Source organism: Mugil cephalus, chromosome 18 (genome assembly GCF_022458985.1).
Source record: "Mugil cephalus isolate CIBA_MC_2020 chromosome 18, CIBA_Mcephalus_1.1, whole genome shotgun sequence".
NCBI lineage: Eukaryota > Metazoa > Chordata > Actinopteri > Mugiliformes > Mugilidae > Mugil > Mugil cephalus.
This window is the reverse complement of record NC_061787.1, coordinates 11,630,025-11,647,902: the sequence shown is the minus strand read 5'-3', so window position 1 is coordinate 11,647,902 and position 17,878 is coordinate 11,630,025. Positions and strand designations below refer to the sequence as shown.

Here is a 17,878-nt window from a genome sequence, read left to right as displayed (position 1 = left end):
GACTGGTGATGTTCGATACCGTCCTTTCTGATCCGATACTGAGTAAAACTCAGGCCGGTATTGGCGATACCAATCCGATACAATACTGTGTAAATCTACCCTAATGCCTGGTAAACCTATAAAAGTAGTCTAATCCAAATCATAGCTTCATAAATAATACAAGACAGAAGAATGGATTTCAAAGCATAAAGACCTGGTATCAGAAGTATCGATATTTCAGTATCGATCCGCACATCATTGAAGTGTCAGGTACTTCCAAGATGGTGACAGCCAATGCCACTCACATTGAGCTTCAAGAATGCTAACATTAGCAGCAACTTTAGCAGCTTTTTAAATCCCCCAAACATACACAATTTCTATTCAATATCCACACGGTTAAACACAATTTGAATGTCACTTCCGTTGTATAGGCCAGATTAACATTTGCAGAGCTGCAAGGTTTCTATGAACAAACGTTAAGCCCTGTGTTAAGATCTGCAATTACAGGGATCAAATGGGAATTCAATTTTTGTATATCAAAGGCTTCTATAAATACGCTGCCATTCATTCGACTAACATCACACAAGCCACAACAGATCCATTAAGATCACATGTAAACCAAGGCTTTTAGGATCGTCATTTTTTATTTCTTCACATTTAGATAAGCTATGTATGTTGAGCTTGTGTTGCATTTCATTTATGGAAATGTTTAATTAACCTCAAGGCATGGTTGCCTTTACAGTTTAAATAAAGGATTCACGCAGCACTGTCCTCTGCACAAATAAAAACACTGTGTACTTTCCCTTCAGTCTCGAACCAAAGCAGCAGTAAATTGTCCCAAAATATGCGCATAAATGCTATAATGAGCAAGGTTGTCAGGTCGGCTGCAGGGAGGACGGCCAAAATGGAGCTCTGCGCACGTTTATGGCCGAGGAAATGATCGCCTAATGATGTTTCTATCAACTGCACAATCCCAATACTCATTTCAGTGGCTCATGATATGCTTTACACCACAGCTGGGTAAGTCACGGCCCAGTGGTTTGCCACAATGGGAGCCAGCCATTGACACCAGCCCACGAGCCTGTCAGGCATTCACACCACGTACCTACAGCCACAATAGCCTCGTGAGTAGCCTTATTCAATCAGTCTTCGCAGACGGCCTGGACTCGGGCGCCGCAGGCTCAGCCGGACGTCCACTGATCTGCATCACAGAGGCACCAACAATCAGAGCGTCCCGCCTTAAATATCCTTGAAGTGATCTCTGATTTCGTCTGATTGTGTCCGACACTCCATTATTCCACTCGGCGCTTTCAAGTCAGACTGCGCGATGATTAGAGGAGCAAAAGAAGGGACATATTGTTCTATTGTTTTTATGAATTGCTTCAGCGGAAGCGTACGAAACAGACAGGCGAGGAAAGGCGTTCGGGACGAGACTTCTGAGTCGGCTCTCGGCAGCGTTCAGCCCATGTAGGTCGCGACATGAATTTTGTGCACGTTTTTCTTCTTCTGACGTCAAAATGGGAGGTTGAGTGCAAGGACACAAACTCAACCTTATTTAACTGAGTCAGACCAGAGTTAAACTCATGATGGCAGTGAGGACGCAGAGGGCGTGTGCAGCGTGGCGCAGCGCTGATGGGTACAGAAAGGCCGATATTGACTTCCACATGCTACATAGAAAGAGGGTGAGATTGTGCTGATCAATACACTTATCAATCAGTCAATCAATCTTCATGAACCGCTGGTTGTCCTTCACACCGGCGTGTCAACGCTGCGGCAAAAAGACAGTCAAAGGGTTTGGACAAACAGAGGATGTCCTCTACAAAGCAGCCTGAAGGACAACAGTGAAAGGCTAATCTTTTTTTTTTTAATGGACATTCAGTTTCATTTCATTTCCTTTCTGTTTTGGCTGTAGGTTAAATAATCCAAGTTTAGTTTGGTTTCATATGTCACATAAACTCCCAATGTCTAAAACTCCAAATGTACCACAATGTATCTGTGATAACAATGCAGGTTTTAACGAGTGGGCTAGAGGAGACGTGCTGCATGACTTTTCTTGTCACTGCAGTGCCACTTCATTTTCAACAACATAATTGTGCTCAATCCTGACATTGCTCTGAATCCTAACACACACATTTTATGAAATATCTGTCAGCACAGTAGGTCTGACGGCATGTCCGATAACAAATCCTGTCGTTTCAGGTAAGGGCTTTTGTTTTGTTTGAATCTTTTAATTTTACAAAACAGCTTTTTAATTTTTAAAGAGCCTGCTCGTTGTTGCGTTATGTGTCTTTAAGTGGTTTTGAATGAGCGTCACAGCAGTTATTGGGTTTTCTACATCGTTCGATAACGCGTAAAGAAATACAAGAGCCTGCAGGTTCAGTAGAGAAATCAATAGACGTTCAAAGGAGTGAAAATCGATGATTATATGTGAGAGAGACCAATGTTTTATTTCTGTTTACCTGCTTTTTACAAACTGTCTGAATTAAAATATTCTTTTATTCTTATCTACTCAAATACCAAAAAAACCCATCTTAATTTTTATACTTTTGTGATGCTCAATAGACATAAGAAATAAGCACACAAGCCTAATCGAGCTCGAACGATGTACAGTTCCGTACGGGTGTGTGAGAAGGATTATTTGATTATGGAGCCATGTTACGTGAGTGGTAAGATGAGATATCTTGTCAGTGCAGCATCCGTCGGAGAGGATCATTCTCCGTGGTGTTTGGACTAGCGGCTCAAGGAGCAGCAGAGTAGTATGTAGGTTACCTGTCAAAAAATTAAGCCTATTAACTGCTTATATAACACGTCACACTTTTCACTGTGTGTTGCATCTGGGTCCTCGTACATTATTTTGTTTGTAGTAGTTCGCAGAGAGAGACTTTTGTTTATGATACTGTGTTACACATCCCAGATATATAGACTCTATATACATTAGACTTGTAAAAAAGTACCACTGCAGTACTAATGTTTTCATGTTGACAAGGAAAGCTCTAATTAGTCTCGTACTCTGAATTTACATTACAATAAATATCCATTTTACATAGTACATACATGGTGATAATTAAGACTTTTTAGTTTCTATTTTGTGTTTGCAGCATGATACCAGCAGCTCTTCCAGTTTTCCCCTTTGAATCAGTAACACAGACTACTGCCAACTAGTGGTATGGCAGGTTCCTGCAGTGTGTTCAATTGCAACCTTTTGGTTTAGACTGTATATAAAGTCAATATTTACATCATAGATATAGATGTATAAAAATGGATGACAGAACAGCTCCGTAAAAGTGAAGCCAAAGCCAGTAGAGCTATCTATCTAATCCAATAGATCATAAACTCCACCTCCTCCATGTTAGTGGATGGGCCAAAATAAAACACTAAAATACACTTCAAGTAACTATTTTTTTCGAGGATGGTTTCTGTCATTTTATGCTGTTAATATAATGCTGAAGCGTACTCAGCCTAAGTACTAAGCCTACAGTTGCGGTGGTACCATGGGAGCGTGAGAGTCGGAAAAAGAAAAGAATAGAAATTACAGTGTATAATCCAATATTTCTTTTTAATTGGTGGAGATAGAACAGAATGCAGTATTAATTAAAAGAAGTGTGGCGGATCATTGATGTCTCGCAGATTCTGACTTCTGTTGGTTTGATGTGTTTGGGCTCTAAAGCTACTTTGGTGCAGCCAGTGACGCCTACAGGGGGGAAAAGTTAGGACTATTCTAAGGGCCCCCAAAAGACAGGTAAAGATAGGCCTTGCGCATCGGTTGTGCAGCGAGCAGTCCAAGCAGAGGATCTATAGACATAATAAATTATTAATATAGCTCAGTCACAGTGCTGCCCAGTAGCAAAGGAAAATCGGGTTAGCTAGCTCCAGGCTGGAGTTAGGGTCTGTGTACCATTCATTTGAATTTCAATTCATATTGTTAAATGACTAAAATGGAAAAACAGTTTTCGTTCTGGACCAACATGCCATTCATAAAACCCACGATGGTAATGTAACTAATAACCAAAGAAAATCTAAAAATTAGCTAAGGATTTTAACACATCAAATCTCATAGCTGACAAAAAACAGACAAATGAAGAAAGTTCAAAGCCTCACCAATAAGACTGGAGGTGCTTTTGTAGTACAGCAGGACGTAGACGCAGTGACCTAAACACGTAGCCTCCGCCATTGTGAGTCATTTATACTTGTGCACTCATCAGTCTGGCTCACTCTTTAAAGACGCCACCCAAACACGAGTCGGCACCTGCAGAAAAAAAAATGCCTAGAGACAACGCCAAAGCAAAACATATAACTGTAATGTTTTATTCTGTACAAAAAATACAGGAGGTTAAAGATAACCCTGATTTGTGCTCAGTGGAATGATAGGATGAAGAGATGAAAGACTCAGTAAAGTGTAAATAACAAAGAAAAAAAATCAGCTTTAGTCATTGGCCATCACCATCAGTATCAATACAGAATTTCACAATCGTTGCATCTCTATTTATGAAACATTTATTTTTTCCACATAGTTGTTGAACATTTCTATCTCGGTTTATAGATGTTTTCCATCACTTGTATCTGAGTATGATTCTTGAGTAGGGGGCAGGGAGAGTCTCCACACTGAACTAGACCTTTGCTTGCTCTAATCATATGGCTATTATGGTCATCAGTGCATCTCCATTCCTCGTCTTGCTTTTGGGTTTCAGCAGCCATTTGTAAAGCAGCAGAGCGGGAAATGAGGTTGGTGCTCTGCAGTTTCACAGGCCTGGAGGACGTGCTTGAGGGAGCCACACCGGAGCCGTTGATTAGGGTCTGTCCAGACGGACAGCATGGGGGTCATCAGTGGTGGGATGGGGGTGAAAATAGAAGTGGGATTTACAAGTGTTGGTCAGAGATAGAGACATCGCTGGTCCCCAGATTTATTTTTGGCCAAAAAAAAAAACAAAAAAAAAACGGGAGCCCCGGAGCAAAATCACTGATGGAGCGTTATGGCTTGATCATAAAACTGGATCTACTGCAGTTCCTTCTTTAAAAACAGAGAAATACATGCTTTCTTGTGAAATTTTGTTTTTGAAAAGTGGTCTATTTTTCTTCCTTCTTCCACACAAGAATCTATGCAATGCAAGACCGAAGCTATAACTATAATTAAATTATGTAATTATTGCAATTACTAGCATCCTATAAAACATCAAATTCAGTTGACATGACTTGTATTCTGAAAGACAACACAAAGTTCTTACTTTTAGACGTGTACAACTTGACATCCCTGATTTATTTAATAACACAAAATTCAGATCCATAATGAAGACATGCCTCTGTGTTTAGCAGAGTGTTTAGGGGAAAACAATCATCGTTCATTGTACTAAATCATCAGCTTCACTGCTACAGCAATTAGTTTCTGACAGTTTGAGCAGAATCAATAATTTTTCAGAGTGAGCTATAGCTGCCTTAGATCTTTTCTTTGCTGCTGCTCAAAAATTGTTAATTGATTTCTATTGTGCATTGGTAGGTGCTGGGGTATCATCAGTGTAAACAAATGAGACGATTGAAGGACAAATAATTACTTACTTCGCGCATCATTAAGTGGAGTTTTGCAAACTTAATGTTGCTGAAGAGGAGAAACAGGGTGTTAAAGATCTGTTGATACTAAAAACGTTTAGCTGGATTGGCTGTGTTTAATAAAGGGGACATGAAGTTTTGCTTACTAAAAAGCAAAACACTGCAGCTTTTACTTTTTAAAAGGCTATTAGTGTAATGATTCAATACAGTGTGAGAACAGTTTAGCTTGCTAAGTGTTTTTGGGCTAGTAAAATAGCAGCAGAAATAACGAGGTGAACAAGTGTTAGCCTGATAACAAATGTGTAAAAAGTGGTTTAGCTTGCTAACGGCTGGCTAGCATCTTAATAAAAGCTTAATAAATGTGAGCATCATGGATGATCTTGCTTACATCTCATGGGCTAGAAAGCTAACAAAAAAACAAAAACAAATTGTGTTGAACCTGTTAGAGCTGCTAATAGTTTATGGGTTAGCAAGGTAAACAGGTGTGACATAAAGGGCTTTGCTTGTTAGCAGCTTCCTAACGTGTAGGTCTAAAAGCAAAATATGCGTGAAAACTGTGGTTGAGTTTGCTAAGAACTTGCTAACCACTGTGGGTTAGCAGGGTAAACGGGTGTGTTAATAGTGATTTAGTTTGGGTGTGAAAGTTGAGGTTTAGCTCGCTATGACCTTCCAAACATGTATAGAAATAGTGGTTTAACTTCCTAGTAGCATGTGTGTTAGCAAGCTAGCCAGTTGTGGATGTATTTTGTTTAGCTTTGTAATGCCTTTCACGTTAGTGTGGTAAATTAGTGTAGAAATAGTGGTTGAGTTTTCAAATATCTTAGCAGGCAATGTAGGTGTGAGCATATTTGATTTAGTTTTTTAAGGATTCTGTGTGTTAGCAAGGTAGACCAATGTGGAAATAGCAGTAAAAATGCATTGGCAAGCTAAACTTGCATCGGTATAGTGTTTGCTTACACTTTTTTGTTAGCAGATAGAAGAAAGCTACCAAGAGCAAATATCTATCAGGTTAGTAAATGTGTAGCAACAGTCAAGTCATGACAAATAAACTGAGGTAAAGGCAACTCTGTTGGGTCATTTTAAAGAGGATATTTAATCTCATTGTCAGACTTTACTGGTATTTACAGCACTTGTCAGATTTATTTGTCTTAATTTGTAAGTTTAATTTAAATTGACTGAAAATTATCTTTTTGATACAAAATCCTTCTAAATTTATACTAAGCAGGTTGTAGATAGCATCAGTCCAGCGCTGTGAACTGAACTCTCAGTCGAGCTCTGGCTCGGCCTCTCAGCGGCTCTTTCCCCAGCAGTGCCTGTGTAATGGGACACTGCTAAATGATGCTTGGGTTCGTGCAGTCATGGCCTGTTACACCTGACTCGTTCCTTCTTGCCGTCAGTGCAATCGCCGTTGTTAGCTTATGTTCTCCAGCCTAATTTATGACACTATCAGATTCATCGGCTGCTGGCTACTGGACATCTTGGTGCTAACGCTAATTACTTAAACTAATTACCTGCTGCAAATAACTAAGGTATGCTGTGTTACCGCTCCTTATTCTTGATGTATAATACATAGCGGAGGTGGCTTGGGCCACACAGGGACAACATCCTGCTCTTGCTTGTTAATGCCATCATCCACATTTGGTACACAAGCATGCTAACGCGCTTAAAAACAAGTAAGTATGATGCTTACTTTTTGCTTTTTATGCCAGTAAATGTACTACTAATGCTAAAAATGCTAAAAACATGCATCTTTAACTGGTTTCCTTAGCCTGTGGCTACTTCATTTGGATTTCTTATTTGCAAACTTTGGGAGTGGCTCGGCACACTGCAGCTGCAGCTTGTGTGTCCTGTGTGTTTGTATGTGCATGCACGTGTTTACGAGTGCACATCTTGGCTCTATCCTTGCCATCCATGTGTCTTTGATCGCTTTGTTCCCTTTCACCAGCGACCATTAAAGGTGAGTCAATCTGAATACTGAAATGACTCGCTTATTAGGATTTGGCCCAATTTACATCTGCAGGGAGCACCATGGCGTGTGTTTTGTGTGTTGAGAAGTTATTTGCAATTGTCTGCTGAGAGTAGTGGAGGTGGATTTAATGGTTACGATTTTTCTTAGATCTTTACATGGATCATAAAGTAAAGGCATGTTTGTTTTTTTAAATATCGTGGTGTTTCCTAAACCTGAACTCTGAACAACCCACTTATCATAATACCTTAAAATATCCTGCAGCAATCATTTAATTACTGTTTATATTCCCTAATCTATTAACATGGGATTATTCTGCTTGTGGTAACATGAATCTCTTTATCAGTCAGTTCCATCAGCAACCATTTGCAGCACAGTATTATTTTACAAAACTCATGCCGTCTCAGTGACAATGTTGTTGTTGTTTTGACATCGGCACAGCCCTGCAGGTGTTTTTCAGCTTGTATGTCTGAAGACACTTTAACCCACTCATCAGTGTTACACCTTCAAGTGGCCAAACCACTGCAGCCACTTAAGAGTTTTATTTTACCCTTGTTTATCTTTGGTTTCACTGTAAACAAAAGATTTATTTATGTTTATAAAAAAAAAAAAAATCTCTCTTCACCGGTGCATTCGTGCATACAGTAAATACAAGCCCAGTTATTCATTATTTGTGCACTCTCACACAGACTCTGGTTAATGCCACATCCCTAAACAACTAATGAAAAGTGACAGCCAGCCAGCCAGCGCTACGGGGCACACAAGGTTAGATAACCCCATGCACGCACACACACACACGCCCACACACACGCATTGTCTCCTGTAAGGGGTTATTTCCTTGCAGACTGCTCCTGTTGGAGGTGTCCAGTGTGAGTTCTTGGGTTTCGCTCTCCTCGTCTCATGTGTCACAGCATGTTGACACATATAGAGGCAGTGATGTATTATTGAACATCTTGCAGATTACTTAGGAGCTGTACATTAAGCAGACACGAGCACAATTACCTACACGTGTCCGTGTATAGTGGTCTAATTGGCCTGCAGGGGCAGTGACTGATAATATCTCTGCAAAACAACGTTCACGTCTGCCAGTTTAATCTCACCATGTGGAGCGATCCACTCGCAGTAACACGGCCGGAGTGGTTTAAATAATCATGATGATACCTAGTTTAGATAAAATAACTGCCGGAAGCGGATCTAAGATAGCACCCTGCGTTGCAGCCTTCTCCAGTGACCACTGATAATAAAAAGACGAATGGCATTTTGCATCGCCGGGCGCTTAGGTCCTCTAACCAGCTTTCCTTCTTGTATGAATGGATGTCTATATGGGGAAAGGCTCATGCTGCAACCGCGGCTAATTCCTGCTAATCCCACCGTAGCTCCAAACACTTAGAGATGGTTTCCAATGGCAGCGCCGGAGCAGGGGAATTGCTAGTGAGATTAGCTTGTGTTAGCTCCTCCTCTGTGGTTTGCACTCACAGCCAGAGGCCAGGCTAGCCTGCCACTGCTCCCATGCTAACCTTTTGCACAGAAATGGATTAATTGCTTTTGTTGCACAATGGCTCACGTATGGCTTAGGGAACAATGTAAGTTTGGTTCAACTTGTTCTGCTGCTATTTAAGCTTCGGTTTTTATGGATGGATTGATTGTCTGTGCACTTTGAAGGCAAAACTGTGGGGACAGAAATAGACACCCTTGAATGATGTACAGGCTAAATGATGTGGTAGGGGTGATTTATATTTATATTCGTCAATTTGATTGTTTGGTTGGTTCTGCAGAATGTATTTCCATGCTATGGTAACATTGTTTAGCTTCATTCATTGATTTAATAGCCGTGTGTACATTATTAATGTATTATTTTGGATACAGTCCAATAAAGGCACGCACAACTTGAGGTGTGTTTACAGACAAGTAAAAAGCTACATGGACTGACAAATCCATATTCTCTCTAGATTTGTCCGAGATCAAATGAGTGTAAACCAAGGTGAAAGCAGTTGTTTTCACCAGTATTTTTCCGATTAGTTTTACAGCTACAGCTTCACTTGCTCAAGTCTACAGCTATTTACTCAGTTTCTTTAGATCATAACACTATGCAGCGCTATGGAAATGTGTTACTGCACCGGCAAAACCCCCCAACCCCAAAATAATGAACTCCCAATTATCTAACTACTCCAGATTATCCTCCCGTTAAACACTTGTTCTTCCTGTTTATTTCCCAAACAAACCAGCAGGGAGTACGCTGGACACTTGATAAGCCACTCATCTGGTTACACTTTCTGTCTGAACTTGGAGTCTAGAGTAAGAGAATATGTGCGTTTGTCTCCGAGCAAAATTGGTTTTAAGTGGCCTTTAGCCGAGCTCTTCATTAATATGTTCCCACATGTTTAATTAATGTATAGACACAGATTTGTGCGTACGGCAAAATCACATTCCCTTGTATCCGCCCTCTCCTGTTCCAACGGTGAATCTTGTGTTTTCTTTTGTTTTTTCCCCATTGTGTAGGCGATCTCTCCTGAAGATGTTTCCACAATCAGGGAAGTCGATTGTCTTTGACAACTTTCCCGATCCAACCGACACCTGGGAAATCATTGAGACAATTGGGAAAGGCACCTATGGAAAAGTCTACAAGGTGCTCAACAAAATTGATGGAAGTAAAGCAGCTGTTAAGATACTCGACCCCATCCATGTAAGTTACAGTTTGCTTGTGGTCGTTTTAGTTTAATGTCACATGTCTGGTCCTGTTTTGGTCATGTTTATGCTCTTTGTGATGGCACAAAACTGGATATGTTACTGAGTTGTTGCCCTAAATCTGTCACATTTGTTGAGAGACTAGACTAAATCTGGTAAACCATTTCATAATTTTTCATCAGCTGTTTAGGGAGTGTATGTCTACCACTTTCTTCCCAATAATATACACAGGAAATGTGTATTTTGTGTCATTTTCATAGATTTTTCACTTCAAATGTGGCTTTTTGTCCAAATAATTCACTGTGACTTTATATTTAACAGGAATTTGGACTCCGCATGGTTTATGTGTGGAAGCAGTTTGTTTATTTTTTTGCATAATTTTTCATTTGAGCATTTGTCACTGAACAACCTCAGAGTAGCAGGACACGAGCCCTTAACAACGAGGAATTTAATAGGTGGAGTACCATGCTCTGAAACCATGTACATACTCATCTGCTCAGCTCCTGGAGGGACCAACATCATTCTGCTCTCCTTTACTCTGTTCACATGATGATTATTACATGATTACGTATTCGACCACCTACGACCATCAGCAAATTATCTCAGCAAATTGCCACTGATGATATCAGCTCAGCACCCTGGTCGCCGTCTTTGCTCGTGCAGTGGTTAAGCATGGAGCCAAAACACATCTGGCACAGAGGGAGAACAGTGAAGCGGGGGGGAAAAAATGGCCTAAAACAAAGAACACTGTGACATTTAGCAGAGAAACACAAGGATGCGCGATAGTGGGTCACGGATCTTTTATGGTGACAAAATTTACACATCGCTGCAAAACATCCACGTTGTCACTTAGCAGGAGCTGATATGTTATTGTGCAGTAATATTAGAGAGGATTCGTTAAAACTGTTTATTGACATCATCTTGGCAAAGATCACCATTTTTTTTTAGATATAATTGTAAAAACAATGTTTTTCCCGTGTTTTAGCCTGGAACTGGACGAAGAAAGACTCTTTTGTTGTCTGTTGAAAGGTGCATTGATCTGCATGGTTTATTTGGAAGCTCTAATGAGCAGCTGTTTTCATTTCCTAAAAACAGACCTCAAGTCGTACTAGTCTTTTGTACATTTGTCTCTCATTACTGAGAAATGATTATCTGCTGTTCACCCACAGTCAAATGTTTTTCATTACACTATACACCGATCAGCCACAACATTAAAACCACCGTCAGGAAAAGTAAATAACATTGAACATCTTGTGACAATACAATGTTCTACTGGGAAGCCTGTGGACCTGGCATTCATGTGGTAAACATGTTCCACCCACCAAGCCCAGACCAGTCACCCCCACCGCATAGCAATGACACTCCCTGATGGCAGCAGCCATCCCCAGTAGGATGCAGTCTTTAGGAACAACTCCAAATTCACCTTATCCCAAACTGATCACTGGACTGGAACGAGCCTGATTCACAGAGGCCCCTCCCCTCAACCCATAGGACCCAAAGCCCCCCCACTAACATCATTCTGTTGCCAGTTACTCATTCTCTGATGAGTCATGAGTGTACTGGAGGCACAAGAGAGACCTACACAATGCTAGGAAGGTGGTCATAATGTTATGCCTGATCAATGTAATGCTGCTTGGGGTCTATGTTCTGCCTAGAAATTTTCTTTTTTTTTTCTTGCATGTCTTATTGTCTCTTTTCCAGCCTTTACTTCCGTCTGGTTGAGCTACTAAAGATCCAGACATATTAAAACATGTGACAAAAAGTAACATGTTACTTTATTTTTCCTGTTATTCCACGTAGCTGAGTCCGTGCTTTATATCTGTAATATTAAATGTGCACCAGCAAGGTTTATTTTTATATAAAGTGCTCTTTTTCTGTCAGCTTTGATTACTGTGGTGCTGCGACATGCAGCAGAAGAGTATAGCATGATTACAGTAATTAAGATGTCTCAGATTTGCCCTTTTCGTCCACATTCCAGATTCAGACTAAGTCCCGCGAACGTAAACTTTTTTAAACGCCTGTTTGTTTGATGAGCGAGAGTTTGATATCACTCTTAAAATTGTGTCTTTAACACGGAGATAGTCATGTCTGTCATAACACGACACGACAAAATGTAAGTTTATCTGCCTGTTTTTTTCAGGACATCGACGAGGAGATCGAGGCAGAATACAACATCCTCAAAGCTCTGTCTGACCACGCCAACGTCGTCAAGTTTTATGGCATGTACTACATGAAGGACGTGAAATGCGGGGATCAGCTGTGGCTCGTACTGGAGGTAGGAACGCGTCAACTCTCCGCGGCTGTGACTGACGTCGCGTTCACACGTACGCTGCAGCTACAGACAGTTCAGCCAAAGAGCGTGTATGTGCAGATTAAAGGTCTGGTCGCTCTTCACACAACTTGTCTCACCGGGTATATGCAGCAGTGACCAAATCTTGACATGGATTATGTAACAGTTTTAGCCTCCACAGACAGGCTAGGAGTTTACTTATAGGCCACCTGGGGGATTTGGTCGCAGGCCAGTTAGCATCAAGAGGGCGGAGGGTTAGCGTGCGTGCTGCGACCGCCCCTGCTGAGAGCAGCAGAGCAGGGATTTCTGTTGGCAGGGGTTGTCTCTGCAAATTAGTTTATACACCTGAAAGGTTGGAGCGCAGGTTGAGTTGTCCCTTGTTGTATATGATTTCTGCTGTTTGGATTTAGGCTGCAGCACACTGAAACTCTCCTCTCTTTTTCCATTTGACTTTGCTTTCTTTTACCTGCTGTTGTACAAGAATGGTCAGATGCAGGTGTATTTTTTATTTTTTTTTTCAATGAATTTCAAGGGGACCTTGGTGCCATGTACATCTAAAAAAGCCTCGCCTCCAGCTGCCCTGTTCTCCGTCTTTCATATTTCACTGCTCGCCGTAGCCCTTTTTGAAATGTCAAGCGGCAGACAAACATGTAATGGAGGTCAACCTCAGAGGAGAGGTGGTGTTTGCTGGGACCAACACAGTGTCAGATATCAGTTTTCTTTGCCTTTTTCGCCGTCCTGGGTGTGTAATTTGTTGTCCTGCTTTGATAGAGAGCGGTACAAACCTGGTGGACATGGTCAGCAAACACGGCAAGGTTGGATAAGAACTGATGGTCTTATCGAAAATGTTGTAGATGTGGAATTTCTATAAAATGTAATGAAACATTTTTGATCAGGCTAGCAACATGGCCCTAGTGATAATCTTAGTTTGTGAATGATAAACACTCACCAGCCACTTTATTGCTGGAAGTAGCTGTCAGAAGATGTGTCCACTGTGGTCATAAAGGGATGGAGATGGTCAGCAACAATACTCAGGTAGGCTGTGGGATTTAAACCATGCTCAGTTTGTACTAAAGGGTCCAAAGTTTCAGGTATCAGGTTCAAAGTCACTTAAATCCCCTTTCTTCCTTATTTTGATGCTCAGTTTGAACTTCAGCAAGTTGTCTTGATCACCTTTACATGAATAAATGCATTGAAATGCAGCCATGTGATTAGCTTAATGTAGCTTTACGTTAACAAGCAATTGAACATGTGTACCTAATAAAGTGGCCAGCTAGTGTATATCTCAACAACTATTACACAAATCGCCACAAGGGAGAACAATTCCTATTCATTTTGACTTTTCTTTTAGTGCCATTATGAAGTTGAGAGTTTGTATTTTAAAGGAAACATGTCAACAGCTACTAGATAGAGTGGCAATTACTTTAGCCCACACAAAGCTGAAAGCCTTCCCATCAACCGCAGCTACGTTTTTTATTTGTCTGTTACAAACTGTTAGTGTGCTAACAGTGTAAGGTATAATGGTGGTATAAAAACAAAGCCAACTGAACTTGACAGGCGTGGAGTTTGGCTTTGGTTTGGATGTATCATGACTGAGAATCTTCTAGAATGGTGCTAAATATTTGCAAAACATAAATGTGTCCACATGTAGCTGTGTGAATCATAGCTGTGCATTAGCCAACCAATAACCAAGCTCCTGTTTCCTGTGCCAAGACAGGAACCACACCTTAAGGATAATAAAACAAATCAAATACTTTAAAAGGAAAAAGGAAAGTATGGGTTTTAAATGTGTATAAATATATATATAGTTTAATTCTGTGGCATTTTATTGGATTATCCATGCATTTTTTTCCTGCCTCAGCAATGTTTCTTATTCTGACAGTAAATGCGTTCCACATTGTATTGTTTTATTTTCCATCATGAAGCACAGCAGTGCTGGAACACAGCGCCCATATTTTTTGAAATCCAAGCTCATAGAGGTTTGCATCAGCAGCAGCAGCGTTACACAAACCCAGTAGATAGTTTTCACTTCTCAGTCTTGTGTTTCTGTCCCTTTTCATCACCGTCCGTCCTCCTGACATGACATGATGCATTCGCTTCGGTCAGTGATCAAGATGCAGAATGATCTGACTCCACTACACTACACGCGGCACGAGAGGAAAACAAAGATCTGCTTTGCAAGATTTTAGCTGCCAGAGCTCAGGCCCGGTGACAATAAATATAAACCTAGTTTGCCTTTGAGGTTGTGCCCTGTTTACTCTGTGGTTAAATATAATTTTTTCGCTTTCAAAAAATCTGCAGCCAGCAGTCTAAATCTGGTGGCTAATCCTGAGGCTGAAATCACTGCCTGACAGTTTAGTAAGTGGCAGCCTCTCTCTCTGTATGTGTGTGTGTGTGTGTGTGTGTACGTGTGCGCTCTGAAGTACATGCACATGGGGTTTTAGGCAGTGAAAAAGCAGGAAAGGAGTGAGTGAGGTGGTCATTCACCATGGTTACTGTCCCTCCTTCCTAAACTGTAATTTTCCATCCTCTAGCGCTGCGGAGAGGAGCCTTTCTCTACCCTGCACTGACAGCAGACCGCTCATTATGACCAGAATTCATACAAATTGCATCCTCCCTACTTTGTTAGCCCTTCATTGGGGTATGCGAGGGGTTTTGGCTTCGCCTCTCTAGTGTGCTCCTTTATGATGGCAGATGTGGGCAGAGATGAGCGAGCTTTCATGTGCTGCATGAAGGCCTAATTTCGCTTCGCAGCGAGCTTAAAAATACTTCAAAGATAGCGACGACGGAGCGACTTTTCATTCTCTAATTGAAAAAAGGAAACTGACGTGGATGTGCATTTCATTTGTGAGACCCCGTGTTTCATCCGAGGGAACCTGTTAAAAGGAGGGCCGGCGTTTAGAGCAGCCTTTTAAAACGAATTTGTTACAGATGTGTCTTGCGTTATCCCAAAATTGAAAGGTCGGCCACATTTTTATTTGGAGCTTTGTTACTGCTGTTGATGTTAGACTCGGAATCAAAAATGAACATCGAATGGAAATTTCGGTGTCCAGTTTCAAAGCAAAGCGCACAGTGCCTGGTATAATAAACTGTAATTTGTGGCAGTAACAATACAGAGCAAACCAAGTCCAAACCTTTCTGGTAGTTTATGTGACTGTTGACTCAATAAGAGAACGTTGCTGCTAAAGGTTTATTTTGCATTCATATATGATCTCGTTTCAGAACCTAAACACGTGTTTCTCATCCAGATAATTAAGCGAAAACCTTCCCTCTTCAAACGCATCTAATTCTGGTGCAGCTCTTGGGTTTAGAAGCAACAAGATTCTTTATCGCTGACCGTTTAAGACAGGCTGTGATGTCTGAATGCTTCTCCAGAGGTGCCACGAACACATTTGACCTTTTAAAAGAGGTTTGCTGCTAACAAACTGTTTTCAAACTGGCACTTAAGGAAGAATATAGTTGCAAAAAATGGTAAAGTGGAGTAAAATCAGCAAGCCAGTCCATAGATTCATCTTTAAACCTCATAGTGACTCAAGCACTGATGAGTTGCCTTGGCTACTTGTCTGACCTGGTAGCAACACGTCTACACATACAGAGTTGCCCATAAAGTTGAAGTACATTCCTCTTTCTTCTTCTTTATTCCAACTTCATGGGCGAATAGAAAAGCTGACTGAAGGAGAAATCTCTTCCTCGGTTTGCTTTCTTGTTGTAAGATCTGGTTTGAGATGATAGAGCTGGATCCTAAAAGCCTTGAAGATACTTTCCCTTCTCTTTGCTACTACTGCTACTTTTTATATTTTGTGTGTAAGCCTTTAATTAGTTCTCAGTGAAAGGACGACCCAAGAAAAATACATTTCTCTGCCCCTGCCCTTTTCTTTTTGGCTTCTTTGTCGGGCACGCTGCTCAAGAAGTCAACAACAAGCTGCCCTGTCCTGCTTTTACCCTAATTAGCCTCTGTCCCGATTCGTCCTCTCAACCTCCGCGGTCATTAATTGTCAATGAGGTTTAAAATGGTATTCCTTGTTGGGACTTTTCAATAAACGCTGCCGGAAAGTGGACACCCCAGCTATTATGGCCGTGTAAATGATAAGGCCACAGGGACAATGGGAGCGTTTTTCTCTGGAGACGGTCCAGCATTTCACACACACACACGCGCACAGACGCACACATATTTCATCAGGCTCTGCAGAGCACATACATGCACCCGATCACGCAATTCGGATTTACACACTGAGGAAAATGTACATGAAAGATGACTTAAGTCAGCACCTGCGCGTTTCATCTTTACGTTTGTTTTATCTACTTCTTTAACCCGTCTTTGATGGACTGCTTTCATTTACATGACTAAACAAGCACCTGACCTCATTTGTAATGGAGACCGTCCCACTCAGTATTCATTGTATTCAGTTTATTCTTTGAAACCGATAGTTCTGTGGAGACTGACACGATAAGCAAGACGAAAACATGGGTCTTAAACAACCTTTTGACTTGGTAGTTTCAAGCAAATCTGTAAAGGTGCAAGTTCATAACAATTTTTATATAATGACATATAATTTCGTGGACAAACAACTAAACAGTTTTATCTTCTTAGATACTCAGCTGTTTGCTCTGCTTGTCAATGACAATTTTAGCCTCAAATTTAACATTTACTTCCACCCACTCCTTTATTTATTTTGCGTTTTGCTTATTATTTGCTACAACTATGTATGCTTGTATATAATAGTCTTATTTAGTCTTATTTAAGTTTTGACGAAATAAACTTCTCATTCGTTCATTCATTCTTTCATTTAAATACAACTAATTTATCATACTTTAAACAAATGCGAGGAGTTACACAATACCATCTTAAACTGATGTGTGTTTTGTAGATTCTCTCTCTGTAAACTCATCTAATCTAATTCGATTACTAGTTAGCCTATATTGTAAAGACGCCGCTGAAAAGAAACCTTAATCTTGTCACATTTGAATCTCTGCTGCCCTGCTGTGACTCCACAGAAACGTTAGGAAGTGTCATTTTAACCGTTCAAGAATTAAATCAAACCCGCTCTGAAGTCCCATCTATCGCCTCCTCCCTGCAGAGATTTGGGTCTTCGCTTCATCTCTAATAATTAATGCTCATGTCCAGCGTCGCTGCGTGGATGTGGCTCAGGTGAGAGCGCTAGCGCTTAGCTCGGGCTAAATCAGACCAGGCAGCGCACCTCTCATTAATATGGATTTTCCTGTCTGCCCTGTGTAATTTAATGATGACAGGTGATACGGCGGCGGTGATGTGGGCTGACGTCAGGCGCGGCTCGTTGTCGGGGCCGCCGCCTGCGAAAAGCCTCTGCGGTATTCTCCGCTCAACTGCAGTTTGTCTGCACGTCTGGTAGCAGAGAGGAGGAGTGATTAAGCTCCCCGTGTGGCAGCCGAGATACATG

At 41.1% G+C, this 17,878-nt stretch overlaps 1 protein-coding gene across 2 annotated transcripts in view; it reads left to right on the top strand.

The window, feature by feature from the left end:
• The first annotated feature begins 8,120 nt into the window (after nucleotides 1-8,120).
• The window catches only part of myo3a (myosin IIIA), a 51,262-nt gene continuing 41,504 nt past the window's right edge, over nucleotides 8,121-17,878 (top strand). The window contains exons 1-3 of one of the 2 annotated variants that reach the window (XM_047612077.1): nucleotides 8,121-8,251; nucleotides 9,986-10,169; nucleotides 12,312-12,446. In XM_047612077.1, coding sequence (XP_047468033.1) covers nucleotides 8,208-8,251; nucleotides 9,986-10,169; nucleotides 12,312-12,446 — 363 coding nt within the window. In that variant the 5' untranslated portion in view covers nucleotides 8,121-8,207. Of the gene's footprint in view, nucleotides 8,252-8,957; nucleotides 9,070-9,985; nucleotides 10,170-12,311; nucleotides 12,447-17,878 lie in introns of those variants that run through there. The other variant, XM_047612078.1, reaches the window with a different exon arrangement.